Here is a 16890-nt window from a genome sequence, read left to right as displayed (position 1 = left end):
TTAATAACATCCTTGATCATCTCAAGTGAGGTCATGTTAAGTGTGCAGTGACACAGCTGCAGAGCAGAATCAAAGACGATGTTTATTTAAGCAAAAGTGATTCAGTTTACTATTTGCATCTGCATGTTTTACAATAATTGAGTCATTAATCAGGAAGTGATTTAACATGGAATTTTATAAAATGCAATGTCTGCAAAGTAGAATACACTCCAGAAATTGAATCCTTACTTGAATTACATTTTAGTATTTCCTTGAGTTATACAAATTAATAGTCAACATGCATGTACCACATGTTCAAATGTAGCCACTTATAAGATGAATGTAGAAATGATGACAAATCAACAGATCTTTGATAGATGATACACTGATTACAGACTGAAGACACAACTTAAGAATTCATACAGCGCTGTGAAGTTAAAGTAATCTAAAATGATTAAAAAAAAGGAAAAACAGTTTCATTTCAGACCGATGTATAAAACATGAAGAACCATTTAATCAAACATAAAATCTCACAATGAAGTGTGCGGCTCCTTCATGCTGATTAAACACAACGATGATCAAAAAACCATTTTATAAGTGAGCCTAATGACAGTCTGAACTGATGAGATATAATTATTCAGATTATCATTTGAAAGTTCAACTATCTACAGCTGTTCGAGATATTTGGTTGAGCAGTGTTCCAGTACGCTTGGAAATGAAACTCACTAAACTTAACTATATACACTCCAAACTAACTAAACTTCATTGTATACGCTCCAAAATAGCAGAGTATTATATTGTTATGCTTTTCCTACTGAGTGTTCCATCGCATTTTGCCAAAATGCAAACTGAATGAGCCTCTTCAGAGAGTTTACAGCACAATGGATGTTTTTACATGGTGAATATGGCACCTTTCATAGCTTTCCAAGGCTTTTAAATGTTCATTTAAGATTGAAAAGCAGCATCTGGCAACATAAAATCATTTAAATATGGAATTGATTAAATGTCTTATGAGAACAGCCTGGAATTTTAAACTCTTGTATTATAGGACCACAATTTAAACGAGGGCAGTACTTCATCCTCTAATAGCTGAGTGATAACAGTCTTTGGTCAATAAGTGAATGGACAGCTTACACACTGAAAAGCTTGTATTGACTGCATCAACCCCCTGTTAGCCAGACAGAGCGACAGGTGGGTAATGGAGGAGCTGGATAGGCTGAGATCTCTGAGTGCTGTCGGTAATGCACGGGCTGAAGAAGGGGAACGCCTTGCCTCTCGGCCCGTTGGTGAAAGAGTAGAGCAGGCTCATGTCATCAGCGTTGAAGAAGGACACCCTCCTCTCTTCGTAGTCTAAGAAAACCCCGATCTTCTTAGGGGAAGAGGCGAGCCGCAGTCTCGTCCAGGGCTGGGTGCCGGCTGAGTACTCGTTTCCGTTACGCAGCCGCAGTGTCCAGTAGCCGCTTTCGGGGCTCAGCTTGATCCGAGTGCGTCTGTCTACAGACTCGGAAGCCACCCCAATGTCCCACTTGGACTTGGGGCCAACTTCTACCTCCCAGTAGTGTCGGCCTGACTGGAAGCCCTGGGCAGCCAGAATGTTGACACACTGGAGGAAGCGCTTGTTGTAGTCCTTGTGTGATATCATGCTGTCACATTCGACCGCCGCGGTTTTGTCTCTGGAGACTAAAATGCTCGGGTGCGCTGTGTCGACATCAAACGTTAATGGTGAGGGACCTTTGGGGCGAAACAATTCATGACATTATAACTGTGATAATATTTTCCATAGTAAAATTCAACAGTGTCACGTTTTAAACTGAAAATAATACATGCAATCAATAGAACAACGGTGTCATTAATGTCATTCTTGCAACTCCAATATCTTTATATAATACTATAACTTTTTCTCAGTAATTACTGCGATTGTTGAGGCAGAGGCAATTCTCAGCTCAAGTCTTTTTGTGTCCAATGAAGCACATCGGAGATCAAAATTACCTGGATTCAAGGACTTGAACATCTTTCTCCATGAGATGTACTGTAACGGAGCCATGTATTTGTTGCTGAAAGCGTTTATATCAAACTCCGCAGCCATGTCCACCTGCACCCATGCCCTGTCAGATAAAGTAAACATACATTTAGTTAGTTACACACAGACTCATTCATTCTCAGCACAAATGCAGCTGTCTGGACAGGAAATATGGCTGGGCGATATGGACAAAATCAAATATCATGATATTTTTGACCAGATACCTCGATATCGATATTGTGATAATATTGTAGGGATGACTATTGATGCTTTCACAAAATATTTACACAATGAGATTTGATAAATAATCATCAGGATGTAATGACTAAGTGGGGGAAGACAAACAATAGAACAGCTAGAACAGTCTGGTAAGTTCAGAAAATTACATCATTTTATTGTAATGCAGCCTTTAAAACCACAAAGTTGTTTCATGCCATATTACAATATCCAAAATCTAGTCTCATATCACAATATCAATATAATATTTTGCTAAGCCCTAATGGGAAATCAAATTAGCATGTGACATGTGCAAAAATATCAAAAGCAATCAGTCACACACTGACATGTGCACTTACCTAAGCTGTGGGAGCTAGAGGGAAGAAAAAGACAAATCACATTAACAATTGTTGTTTGAAACAAGGCATGACAGTTACTTGGAGACATTACACTTTTGGACAAACTTTTCATCCTCATTTGAACTTTTTCATCCTAGCAGAGGCTTGTTATCGGTAGCATCTCCACCTTACCTCAATCAGCACCGTGTTCTCATTGGCAGTGCAAGCCTGCTGGAGCGCTGTCATATTTTCCTCCAGGTCCCTCACGGCCTGCTCGGTAGCTTCAAGGTGGCGCTGCACCTTCTCCAGCTCCGCTTCCTGCTCTCTCCTTAGCTGCTCCAGCATACAGGCCTCTTCGTCGTGCAGGATCTGATGGAGTGCTCGGAATTCCCCTTGGACACGAGCCTGCAGATCTGCTCTGACTCTCTGGGGGCAGGAAGGACTCATTAATATCACAGGTCGAGGACATAGTCCATCTTTTAATGTACCACCACATTTTTTATGGACCAGTAAGGAAACTGTAAAGTGTTAGTTATGATGCCAAGTGGCTTGTTCCATTAAAGCTCTAAACATACTTCTGCAAATGTACACATCTATAAAGAGGGATTCGAAGGGTAATGAATCCACACACATCAAAGATCTATGAGTCAAACAACTACAGACTGTTTACGTGGGGAGCGATTTCCTGTTCGTCATCTCAGCACAGCATGCACAACTAACCTTGAGCCCTTATCTTTTAGCTGTCTCAGACACATTAGATGTGTTTCACTTTCTATCACCTTTGCCTGTTTACAGTTTGTCCCATGGTGAGCGGTCTTCTGTCTGCGCACCATAAGGTGAAATTAGAAGCGCTGATTTGATGCAACAATCTCCCTGTTTAAGCAAATATAGCAGAATCATTGTCATATAAGATTGTATAGGAGTAGGAGGTTTCTTATGTGTAGTTGACACACAACTAAGTCAGATAGTAGAAAGGCATTTACAGTACGCACCCAAGCACAAGCACATTATGTCTCACATATCAAAGCACAACCTGTCACTTACTACATCTGCAAACACCACTAAATATGCACAACGACATATTGGAAACAGCCATTAGGGAGAGACGTGTGTTTTCTTATCTGTTAAGTGCTGCAATCCCTTGAGTTGCCCCAGAGGAGTGTACCTTTATGGTATCCATCTTGTCTTTGTCTCTACGAATGTTATTGATGAAGTCGTCCTTCCTCAGGCGATGACTCTCCAAAGCCTGTTTCAGTTGTTTCTGCAAATCAAAACAAAAAACTTTAGCATACAGAAATACTGTGAAGAGCATCAGAGACAACTGTAAACATGGCTTACACCGAGTGATGACTCTATAATAAAGTTTCGTAAAATGATCCGTTTTTGCTGAGACTGCTACTTTAGTTGTATGTGTGTTGACTACCTTCCTGTGGTGAAAGTCAGAGGATGTATGTTATGGTGGTGTTGGATTAAAGGCAGAATCAGTGATTCTGGAGAGAGATTGTTCAATACACTTTTTGTCAAATTCAGCGTATGTCTCCTCACAGTCCACTAGCTTTCTGTTCTGTGTGTGCGATGAAAAAAACATCCGATGTTCATACACAGCCCTGGCTCTGTAAATGGGAAACAAACAAAGTGGCTCCAGCCAGTCAGCAGCACAGGACAGGGAAAGTCATCAGAGCAGCTGTCTGTGTGAGGACATGAGTCTCCCATCTCCAGCACCTGTTGAATGATGGGGGAGGGCTGGCGAAGTGGAGAGAGAGAGAGAGAGGTCGTGGCCAATTCACACAGAAAGTGTTTTCTTACAGTATAGATACTCTTCCATTTTATTAAATGTATCAATCTGCACTGAATCCGAGACAGTCTCACGGAGATCCCCCACGTTTTTTTACACTCAAGAGTCTGTTTTTGCCACGTTTAGTGAAGCGTAATTTGAGCAGGCAGCTGTTTAAATCGTACAAATATCCCTCTGTATGTATGTTGAACTTATTAACTGTATCAATAAATCAATAAATACAACCACTGTTGATTTCTTCCTGTGGAGCCGACATGCAAACTATTTTGATTCAGTAAATTTCTGCTGTCAGTCCCCAGGAGCTGCAGCTGACAGACGGCTGCTTCTGTGGACAGAGATGCTGAACGCAGGTCGAATGAGAAGAGAGGGCGGATGGACTGTTGTGCTCACATGAGACGTAATTGCTTTTCCATTCGTGATTAAATGTGAGAGGAACATAAGTGACTCTCCAGCTGACGCATCGCTTTGGATTCCACCATATTTCTCTTTTATGGTGGTTTTGGTTGTTGCCTTGGCAATGCCCATCCATGGATTTGGGGAAATGGAGCTTCTAAAGGAGCACAAAGGGTGGGGTGTATTTGTTTGGGTGTTTAGTTCAAATATCAACAATCTTCCTCCAGAATGACTGACTCTACCTTTAATCTGCCATCAAACTGAAAACTGTTTCTAATATTTTGTCCATCTTGTAAACACATAAGGAAGAGCAAAAATGTCATAACACCTTTACAACATAATTAAATCCTGTAGTCCAACAGCATAAAGTCTTATAAACAACCATTAAATTGAATCAACATCAATTAAACAATTAAAACAGTGACAAAGGTGACCAATTTATTACAGGAACTTTGCTTAGCATTAAATGACTCGGGTGTTTTTATATTTATGGTATCTCCCTGCTGTCATATATCCTGTCATGCAAAGTAATATAAAGGGAGTGGAGAGTGAACTTTGTCCTGAGCAATCCAAGCGAGATATGTGAAGGGTGGAACTACAGAGAAATAAACACAGATGTGGACTGAAACATATGTAGAATACAATTGTAGTCCACTTAAACAACTCAAAGGTTACAGAGTGCTCATTTGTAATTGATCTGTTTACTTTGGACCATAAGGTTATTTGTATAAGCTTCCCACACACTTCATAACAATGTCCAGAAGACCAAAAATAAAAAGGCATGGAAGACAGCCAGTATGATCATTGTTAACTATGCTGTGCAGGTGAAACTCACCTCTAGATTCTTGATGTAAGTGTCAGAGGTGGTGGCCCTGACCTTCTCCACCATGGCTGTCACAAGGTAGTTGGTTTGAAAGTGCTTGGTGCTGAACTCCTTGCGGCACTGCGGGCATGTAACAGGGCCCTGTGTTCCTCTCCAGTATCTGGTGATACAGGGTTTGCAAAAATGGTGCATACAGGCCAACATGACAGGCTCCCGGAAGAGATCGCAGCAAATGGCACAGGTCAGGTCCTCTCGGAGGCTGCCTTTGGTGGGTGTAGCAGCAGCAGCAGCAGCCATGGTGAACGGTACTTTCCTCTCCAAAGTCTGTCCAAACTGAGGAAGTGAAAGCAAAAGCCTGGAGGAACAAAGAGAGACGGGGATGAATGATCACTCCCTTCTTGACATACTGTATGTGTTTGTTCAATCAGCTGAAATAAGTAAAAAGACAAATAAAAAGTTGACATTCTACAGCACCAGATTCCTGATGTTCATCACATGATATTTAGTTATTCATTGTCTAAACCTGGATCAAACAAAATGGGATGTGCACCTCCCCTCTTCTAGTCCAATAAGAAATCGATGCAATTAACTCTTGCACTTGCTCTTTGGAATAATATACACCGATTTCAAGCGTAACCAGGACTGGAAATCAGGTGATAATCACGGGGCACTTTAAGCCAACATGTGATTTTGTATTGTGAAAATAACGTTTGGTCGGTCCGACGTTTTGTTTTCTGCCTGCTAACGTTAGCGTTTATTAACTCCGTATGGCAGCCAGTAAACAGCCTTCTTAAGCAACATAAAATACGACGAATTAAAAAGCCATGACATGCTGACTACAATCATCTTTTTGTTGACACTTTCATGAACTTACGTTGTCTGTTGTTCAGGGAAACGTATGGCCAAACACTTCAAAGTTGCTCCATCTGTTCTCTGATCCGTCGGCTACTGCTGCTGTTAGGAACACAGGGAACACGACGTACCGTGTACTACGCATGCGCTAAAATACAAACGTCCCTTTGATTGGTTCATATGTCAACCAGCAAAAATAATAGTTTTTGTTTTCCCCACTTGCACTCCTTTTGTGTTTCAGTTCACAAAGGCACTCTAATGTAAAACTGCTGCGCACTAAAGTTACCTTCCCTTATTACTGCAAATTTGCAGAACCACTGTGAGTGTCATATGATAAATCATTTTTCCACTTCCTTTATTGTATGTTTTGCAATTCTTACAAGCAGAAATGCCGAGTCCAACATTTTTCTTGCTGTATATTTTCTGATTCTTTCATCTTTTTCTCATTTTTAAAATTCATTTGTCCATGTAATGATAACCTCTGTAAACTGTGTTTTTCAATGTCTTCTCCACAATGATAATAGAAAAGGCCACTCCAGGATTTAGTATCGCACTTCCATAAAGTTTGTGGACTTACAAGAGATGTGTCTTGCTTATATTGTTACTTCACTTGGATGTTTCACTATGCAGGATGATATATGTGCAGAGTTTGACACCAGAAGACTGTTTTCACATTCATCTTCCGAAGGGGGAACATATCTCTGTGCTCACCTCACATCTGAGTTTACATACAGGATGATTTGTGGCATCACTAATTTGGAGTCAATCATGGTCCAGTATGTAAATTACACAAGTGTGATGTGGAAACTAGAAGTCTCTAGCACACACACACACACACACACACACTGAGAATGGACTTATTTTCAGTGCTGGACTTTTCCAGCAGTTCAGTCTTTTGAAATGAACAATATTTGCATATCCTGGATTTTTCAATGAAGGAGCAGTAGATGTCTGTTTTTAAATTTCTAATTAGATAGCTGACCGTGCTGTATCAGACACACTATTATTCTGTTGGGGATCTTTAAACAAGACTAAGAGTCTAGAGCCATGCAAGCGGCTCTGTGAGTCTTTTGAACACAGTGGTGCTGAACTAAAGATGAACTAAATGCTGAACTAAAGATGATAACATGCACACAGAGACAAAGGTATAATGATCACCACGTTCAACTTTTACCATAGTCATTAGGATTCAGTCTGGGGACCATGAGTGTCTGTACAAAATTTTATGGCAAGCTATTGAGATATTTCAGTCTGGACCCACTGACATACTAATATGCCGCCAGCATGGCTGAAAATAGCACAAACAGCTTTGAAAATCCACTGACTATAATTTATGTTTAAATGTCTGATGTAAACTCCTCATGTTATTAAAAACCCTAAATTTCCAGAATCAATGCTGAGGACATGATCTCAGTGTCCTCAGTAGAAGCTACAAACCTGCTTATAATGCATCAAAAGTAGATTTCATGCAACACCGAATTTGACTGTACTGCCATTTTTAATACATATACAGTACTGTGCAAAAGTTTTAGGCACTTTAGATGTTTAGATTCTTACCTTTAAGGCAGTACCATCAGATAGGCGTCTGATCGGTCCCAAATTTATTCTGCAGCATGACAACGACCCCAAACATGCAACCAGAGTCGAACTCTTTTCAACAATAAGAACAAGGTGTCATGCAACAGGTATGGCCCCCACAGAGCCCTGATCTTAACATCATGAAGTCAGTCTGGGATTACATGAAGAGACAGAAGCAGCTGTAACAGCCTAAATCCACAGAAGAACTGTAGCAAGTTCTCCAAGATGCAGGAACAACCTACCTGCCTTGAAAAACTGTGTACCGAGGAGAACTGCTGCTGTTTTAAGCAAACATTGATTTGATTTAGGTTTCTTCTCTTTACTGTACCTTGTATGAAGTTAATTGAATTTTTTTTTTTAAATTATAGCATTATTTTTGTAAACATCCTCACTTTACTTTTAGTGCCTAAACTTTTGCACAGTACTGTAGGTTTACAGTATACAGATGGATATACAACTCCATCAGAGATTTAGGATTAGACCTAGATCAGTTATTCCTAGTTATCCCCCAGAATTCCTAGATCCATTAACCAAATTGATCTGTCTCAGAATGGAAGGAAAGTATCAGGAGATATAATTGGAGCATCCCACACAAATGTTTACTCCCAGGCATCCAATTTGCAGACACCACAGACTGTTCATCCTCTCAAATCAATATTTGTAATCACGGAAGAATTAAAGGCTGTCATCTGCATTGGAGCTAAGGTTACAGTCTGCACCTGTCAGATTTAACCTCTGTGAGAAACACCAAGAACAAAAGGAGGCGTGAATGGGATTTCTCAGTTTGCCTGGCTTCCACTCCCTCATTCATTAATTCTCACTGCCTACACACAACAGAGAGACAGGAAGAACAACCCCAGCTGTGAGTTTTGTGGCTGTGCGACGTGAGGACGCCACAGTCTCTGATCATGTCAGCAGATCAGTGGCACCAGTGCTCTCAGAGGAACCGGACAGAAACAGTGATCAGATGAAGAGGATGGAACATAAATATGGGATACCATGCTGCCATGTGGAGAGGAGTCCTACAGAGCTCACTAATTAGGTTCATGATTGATATGAGCACAAGTAAATGAATGATGCAGCAAAGACATATTAAAAAAACCAGTGCAGGTGAAACTTTTGTTGAGGAAACAAATCTGCAAGTCTGCCACACAGTAAAACCTGTTCACCACTTTTCAGAGCCCTGTCGGAGATAAGCAAGTTTGTGGCAAGGACAGAAATTTGTTTTCAGTAATGCATGCAAGTCAGGCTTAGAGAACTGTCAACCTTGACTGCAGAGTGACCCAATACACACGCAGGCTGGGGGACAGTTCTCATAATTGAAAGAATAAATTGAGGCAGAGAGGCAGCCTGCCCCAATCAATAAGGGTAACCCCATGTAGCTAAGTCAATCAGTGCACCAATTATTGCATCATCAAATAAAATCCCACCTGGATGATTCAAGGACCTCATAGAATGTTGTTACCTAAACAAGAAGTCAGGGCTGGGACGTGAAAGGCAAAACCAAGGCTCAAGGGAGACATAATCTTCCGTTTCTGTTATCAAATTCACAAAACATTCTCTTAGTGGGTGAAATGGTTTTCGATTTGGCTAAAGCTCCCTGAATTATCTGATAACACTCCCACCACATTTTTGTGCCATATCACTAATACTCTACAAGTCTGAAGACATGAACTCCTTTCAAACTGAATCATGGAGGCTGCAGGTCCTTGCAAACAGTCAAAGTTTTGATATTTTTTCAAGACTTTAAATCCCATTTATTTCAATGCAACATTCTCTTATAACATTTTCAAGGTTTGTTGAGTATGCTTGAGTTTTATTTTATTTCATACTCTCCTTGACAATTTCCTATGCTGTGTGCAGCTATGGCTGCGTCAGCATCAAAATGAGCCTTGAGAAAAGTCCTGAAAACTATCCAGTTATCTTTTCATAGACCTCGCCTAGCTTTGCTTTATTACATGAGGGAAATGGCTCCAGGCACACTACAATATAACCTCATTCATTCAAGCCCCATAAGAATTGAAATCATTTAGGTAAATGACTGACTCAGAATACAAATTTCCCAACCAAATCCTACCCAAATGTGCTGTAAAAAAAAGGTATGTTTTTTAATCACTTTTGTAATTGGCTTTCAAGAATGCCCTTGCGTGCGTGTGTCTACTGCTTAAACTAAAAATAACAATGCGTTCACAAAGAACTTTAATCTATTTTAGGTAGTCATGGGAGCTCACACAAATGAGATTTGTGTCTGTATTGTCTTCACGGGGAATCAACTAAATCTGACAGCGCTTCTCTGCAGTTAACTAACAATGGCTTGTGGCACAACAATGTGAAATTGTGTCACTGTGTAGTTTTAATACTACTCATTTAATTGCAGAAACGAGATCAGTTGGGACAACTCATGTGGAGTCTCAAATGAAGCAATATATGACGATTTGCTTTTACAACCCTTTATTGTTCCAAAGTTCATTCAAAATAGGGCACACGAACAAGAGCGAGAAATAAAAAGTCTTAAAGTAGGTAATACAACATTTCCTGGAAATAAAGTGAATAATAAATGGATATAAAACCGCAACTGGGATCAACTCATTGACGTAAGTCTGCGTTTGCACATTAAAGAACATTCTGTAATATTTTATTACATTCATTTGCTGTGAAATGCGAAACTTTAAAAATGTGATCTTATAAGCGCGGACCCTGCGCAAATCTCCCAGTGACAGTCCCTGGCACTGATGTGGACGCACACTCTGAATCCTGTAGACCTGCCTCAGGAACGCACAGTCGAGCCACAAGATGCGCACTAGGCGCTACAGCTTGGGAGGAGCTTGGGATTTTCCCCCCTTGTTTCACACCACTCTCGAGTGAAGACTGCAAAAGGAGATAGAAAGGGGAAAGGTGAGTGCATTAATATGTGGATAGCGTTCTTGTAGACTTTAAATGAATTGAATGAATATTTCGAGGATAGTTTAGTGACAGAAATGTATCCCTGAAACGCAAGATATCAATTCCTCTGTTCTTTTGTGACAGCGTAACCTGTAGTTACTGAAACTATTACATGTGCGTAATTTGGATATGAGAGGGACCTTTGAAAGGCATCTGATGAACAAGAGACCAAATTACGTACCACATCATACTATTTGTGTGGGAGGCAAAGGTTTGCACCTGTCTAATCGGTTGAATAAGCTTTAAGAGCTCACGTGGAAATATCTGAATGCTCACTATTCAGTAAGTTAAACAAATGGCGACAATTACGCACGAACGAAGCATCAATGTGTGTTTGATTGGGAATGAGAAGTCTGGTTCTAATTTGTTGGCAGTATACAGAGTTCACTAGGATTCGGCTGAATTCTGCCTTTTGCTCCAGCAGGTGTAAGGTAACAGATCCCTCAGTGGCACAAGCTTGCCTCAAGTCAAGGATTGCCATCGCTGATCAGAAAAGGGGGCTTTGACAAATTACCGATGCTTTGTAAAGTGCATATGTCGCCTGCAGCCTGCTTGATAAATCCCTTCTGCTCCTGTGTGGGCTGCTCCGCTGACACAGGGCACAGGCAGGGTGTACATGCTTTTTGGTTCATTGGCAGCGCAACGCTGTAGTTGTCATGACCACAATTTCAGTGGTCCCTACAGATTCAGAGTTATCCTCCAAGTCATTTCACGGTGTGTGTTTATGTTCTATTTCCTTGATAATCTCATTTAGGTCTCACACCTTACATTTTATAATGTGTACTTAAATCTCAAAGAACTCTGAGTGTATGAGTGGTTTTAATTTATTGCACAGCAGCTTAGAGGCACATCACACACTTGTTGTCTAAACCTTTTGCTGCTTGTGCCATGTAGTGCATATAGATAATTATGACATTGAAGCAACAGAGCAACATTACAAAATGTACTCCATGTTTTCTAATATAAAATATTTGAGATTTAATAAAAATAATGGTAAAGCAATGATGTCAGTAAACTAAACCTGGATATTCTTTCCAATGGTCTGTCAAAAAATAGGCTATGAGATCCCCAGAGCAACCAAAGAGTGTCTGTCACCAAAAAGATGACCTCTCACTAAATGTTGTCCTGTGTGTCTCAGAAGTTCCATAAAGAAAAATCTCAGGAATTGAATATTAGCCACAAATCCATGCCTGTTTCTTACACTCCTTAAAAATGTACTTCAAAAAGAATCTAAATAAGAACAGATTTATTGTGGATTTGTTGAAAGCCTCTTGCTGAGTCTAACATCACTTAATGGAATTAGCATTCATTTGTTTAATAATGACGCAGCAGCTTTGCAGTTTTTTAAGGGTCAAAAACTGATGGTGGTTTTTATACATGTCATGACAAAATGTTCTTTTTGTATTCAGCAGGGGCTCTCAGCCTCTCACAAGTAAATTGACAGAAATAACAAGATAATGTACTACAGAAAGTATACTGAAAAGGGGATTTTTTTCATTGAAATATGGTTGTGCAACATGGGCCAGCACTGGTCTTTCTGTCAGAAATTAGGCACACCACATAATATTCCTTTTATGAGATGCAGACTGTGTATGAGAGAAGTCTGTGGCTTTAATGATGTAGCTTTGAACTGGCTGACTCCTTCTGATCACATTGCTTCCTCCATCATTTTCCTTTAGCCTTTATAATGGCACAGGTGTCCCTGTCCCTCGGAAAAACGGCACGCTGTAACCAAATGAACACTCATACCCAGGCCATGGGCAAAGCAATTTTCTATATGAATAGCTGTGGGTAGCAATCTGTGATTTGGAAGTGCTTGGAACTAGTGTGTACAAAGAGTGCTGATTTGTATTGATTATCATCTGTTACTGAAATGTGTATTCGCAGCTTTTCAGAACATCCACTTCTCAAGGCAATCTTGCACAATTGTACTAATAAATGCAGTGCATCAGCGACTTCTCTTATCTTCTAAATTGCACAGTTTCATTAATTTCAAGTTAAATACTAGATTGCTTTAATGACAGAATGGCATTTACCACACAGGCTACCCTTTCTATATGATATGAAGAAAATAATTAAATAGTACATCAATTCTCTTTTGTTATATTTCATTAAAATTTGGATTGACTTTAAGTGTTCAGAGGGTTCATTTAATGATGATGAGGAAAAAGACCCTTAAAAAAATGTAAAGGTTTAAGTACACCACCGTTAACTCAGGTCTGTCTAAACATATTTTGACATGAATGTCTACAGTTCTTTGACTGACAGAGGGTATTGTATAGCATGAAGAGTGAGAGAGAAGAGTTTCCACAAGAAAAGCACAGGTGGAGTGGGTGTCACAAACCTGGCCCACAACCAGAGAGACCCAGGGTTCAATTCCTAGCAGCTGTACTTCGGGCTAAGTCAGGGATTTATGCAACAACAATTGGAGTGTTTGGTGATGGGAAGCCTGTGAGGGATCATGTCCTTAACACTGCTCTAAAAGCACCTTCCTGTTCATTGGGATGCCTGTTACACCCTTGACTAGCGACTAGTGACACCATGGACATGGTGACAGTGGAGTTGGCAGTGACAAATGCACATCAGGGGTAGCGATTCTAGATTGGAGACTAAAGGTGGGAAATAAACACCAGGAGCACAAACATTTTTCACATTGACAGCCTTTGTCTTTTTTTTTATTAGATTGTTAGAAACAATAGTCTGCCTGTCCTATCTCAGAAAATCATTTAATTTTATGGGTTTTCTCACCTCAGGTGTCAGCACAGCCCTATATCTGGCATCTTCAGACAAAATGAGCCCACCAGACACATCCAACAACACAGGAGAAGGTGAGGCTGCTGAAACTGATGCCTGGAATCTGCTTAATGACAGCATGGGCTTACACCCACCTGGTTTCCACACGGACATCACCAAGCACCTTGGCGTCCAGATCACCCTGATTACAGCCTACTCCTTAATCATCCTGCTGGGGCTGCTGGGGAACGCTCTTGTCATTTATATGATCATCCGCTACAGAAACATGCGAACAGTGACCAACTTCTTCATAGCTAACTTGGCCCTTGCAGACCTCCTGGTAGACACTCTGTGCTTGCCCTTCACTCTGGTCTACACGCTGCTAGATGAGTGGAAGTTTGGGGCTGTGCTGTGCCACATGGTGCCCTTTGCCCAGGCCTTGAGTGTGCATGTATCCATCCTGACCATGACTGTCATAGCTCTGGAGCGTTACCGCTGCATCGTCTTCCACCTTGGTCGGCGTCTCACATGGCATTCCAGCTTCCTCATTATGGCATTCACCTGGACTATGTCTGCTGTCCTGGCAGCACCCCTGGCCATCTTCAGAGAGTACCGCCATGAAGAGATTCCTTCCATCAACCTCCGCATTGCTGTCTGCTCTGAGAAGTGGCCCCATGGGACCAGCAGGGACGGAGTCATCTACAGCCTCTCAATGCTGCTCCTACAGTACATTATTCCTTTAGCCATCATCAGTTACGCTTACATCTGCATCTGGGTCAAGCTGAAGAATCACATCAGCCCGTCCAGCCGCAGTGACAGCATCAACCGGCGCAAAAAGACCACCAAGATGTTGGCCCTTGTGGTGGTGGTGTTTGCTATTTGCTGGCTACCTTTCCACGTGTTCCAGCTGGCCAGTGATCTTGACTTGGTGCTCAGGTTTAAGGAGTACAAACTGATATACACAGTGTTCCATATTGTGGCTATGTGTTCAACTTTTACCAACCCTCTCCTGTATGGGTGGATGAATAAAAACTATAGGAACGGCTTCCTCATGGTCTTCCGTTGTGAGGATAAGCCAGATTCTTTCCACCCTGAGGGCTCATTCAGGACACGTTCCATAAGAAGGCTGACTCTGAACGGTCGCAATGGTGGACACCCACCTACTGCTGTATGAGATTAACAAAAATTTAAAAAGCCTGTAGAATATGACTGAACACGCTGAACGCACCTGTGGTTCGTGGTGCTTGTGGTTCAAAAGTAGCCTTTTGACTTGAATGGTCTGTTCTTGAGTATCTTTGATGTCACTGGAGAGGGCTCAAAGCTTTGCATGCAGATTGCTTGATGTAAAGCTCTTCTTTCCTTTGTGAATGGTACTAGTGAAAATATATTTGTCGACTGTATTCAGTTATGTGTTTAAGATGTTTACTAGGGTGTTAATTATCTCGGTACAACGTATAATGTGTTTCCTGTAAATGCAGAGCTCTTGTTGGTAAATAACGTCCAATTAATTACGCACTGCATTGCATACATTTGCCAATCTGAGGCTATTAATGTGTTTACTGAAGGGAAGATGATTATTGTGACTGTATGAACAGTTGTTCGCTATTGTTTTTTCTATTTGTTGACGTTTGGATGATTTTCACATAATTACTCCAAATGCTTCATTTTGGATTTATTACAATGTCTGTGCAGAATAACAGTCAAGCCTTGTCCAAGGAATCCTGAGAAGGCCTGTTTTTTTGTCCAAGCAGGATGTTAATTTTGTTCTCCTGGCAACAAGCTGTTCCTGATTAGATGGACCAGCAGGACTCTGCGTCCAGAGGAACGGGAGTTAAAAACCACTGGACTGTGTGAAGTGAGAGCAACACATTTTTAATATCTTCATCACAGAATGTGGGGCAGGAGTCAGCTGCTTTGAGGATATGTAAAAAAAAAAATTTGATTGGGAGGATGTCAGAATGTGCAATTCTATATTCATTACACTCAGCTGCTAAAGTGTCCTTTGTTGGTGGTCTTTTAATTATGAACACGCAAACATTAATCAGCCACAGGGCCTGTGGGCACACATATTAAGCCCCCGTTGCACATGCAACTCCCAGAGTCAATTTGACCATCAGGAGAAATGACAGTTAGTGCCTCCATGCAAGATAAAAAGAGCTTGACTTGGACCCCTTAATTGCAGTAAGGTAATAATATTGTAAATGTCTGTGGGTTATTGGCTGGGTGAATACTAGTACAACTTCAAAATAGTGAAACCTTTTCTATTCAAAACTTTTGAGATCTACAATAGTCTGGAGCCCTGGTACATGTACCCTGCATTCCTCGTGTTCAACAGGAAAGATAAACTTAAACTCCTAGTCCCAAACAGTCAGTGCAAGGGGAAATAGAAGTAATGTCTTTATTTTTTCTTTTTCTTTTCTTTTTTTTTTTTTTTTTTACAAAAAAGCAAGGTTCATAAAAATGTGACATAAACTTTCATACTGCATTCTGAAAAAAGAGGCAAAAGACATAACATCTAATAAAGCATTTAATGAACAAGCAGACAAATGTGGCCTACGCAGTGATTCATTTTACAGCAGCAAAAATACATATTGGTTATGTATTTCCTGTTCTTGACACCCACATTACTGATTTCATGGCTTAGCCTATATTCCACACTGTAGACTAATATAGAAACTGTAGGCCTAAGGCTTTATCAGGACTGCTAGCAGACAAACATTGAGCTCAGACCCAGTAGGCATTTGACCTAATGTGTGAAATTTTTATCTGCAGACTGGAGATGTCTTGAGGGGTGATTTTAGCTATGCAGAATAGATTATCCATCTTTCTCCAGTGTAGTTTGCTAAAGGGGATATAAAACAACAAAAATAGTAAGGGAATCAAATTAACGATTAAAATACTTTTTACCCTCGAGTTGAAAGTAGGTTTTCTGAGCCACACTCTCTTCAGTGAGCCTTACATACGTCACTTCCAGTTGTTTTGACAGCATTATACGACATTCAACCCCAAAACGAATGATCAAAATATAATTTTATTGAGGTTTGAATGCTGAAAATTTGGAAATTTGCAGTCACCTGCTGCCCTCTAGTGTCAAAAGTGGATGTTGCATCTGCGCGACCTACCGGATGCCATTTTTTTTCCTAGGGTGGCGACGTCATGATCTGCCCTACTCTGCCTCTGATTGGCTAGTGCTCGTTCCCTTCGTTGGTTAGGTTTAGGC

The 16890-nt window shown here is 40.8% G+C and overlaps 2 protein-coding genes across 2 annotated transcripts; one reads left to right on the top strand and one right to left on the bottom strand.

The window, feature by feature from the left end:
* Positions 1-64: 64 nt before the first annotated feature.
* On the bottom strand, positions 65-6649 carry trim105 (tripartite motif containing 105). Its single transcript, XM_067598918.1, has 7 exons — positions 6439-6649; positions 5577-5919; positions 3719-3814; positions 2746-2979; positions 2575-2588; positions 1969-2084; positions 65-1710 (listed from the first exon to the last, which is right to left on the bottom strand). The coding sequence occupies exons 2-7, from the start codon at positions 5859-5861 to the stop codon at positions 1151-1153; spliced, it is 1305 nt and encodes a 434-aa protein (XP_067455019.1). The 5' UTR covers positions 5862-5919; positions 6439-6649; the 3' UTR covers positions 65-1150.
* A 3871-nt stretch (positions 6650-10520) lies between these two features.
* On the top strand, positions 10521-16878 carry npy7r (neuropeptide Y receptor Y7). Its single transcript, XM_067598915.1, has 2 exons — positions 10521-10889; positions 13691-16878. Exon 2 carries the CDS (start codon positions 13729-13731, stop codon positions 14842-14844), a length of 1116 nt encoding a protein of 371 aa, XP_067455016.1. The 5' UTR covers positions 10521-10889; positions 13691-13728; the 3' UTR covers positions 14845-16878.
* Positions 16879-16890: the final 12 nt, after the last annotated feature.

The sequence above is a fragment of the Thunnus thynnus genome, chromosome 9 (genome assembly GCF_963924715.1).
Source record: "Thunnus thynnus chromosome 9, fThuThy2.1, whole genome shotgun sequence".
Classification (NCBI taxonomy): domain Eukaryota; kingdom Metazoa; phylum Chordata; class Actinopteri; order Scombriformes; family Scombridae; genus Thunnus; species Thunnus thynnus.
The sequence above is the reverse complement of the archived record's forward strand: the minus strand, read 5'-3'. Positions and strand labels throughout refer to the sequence as shown.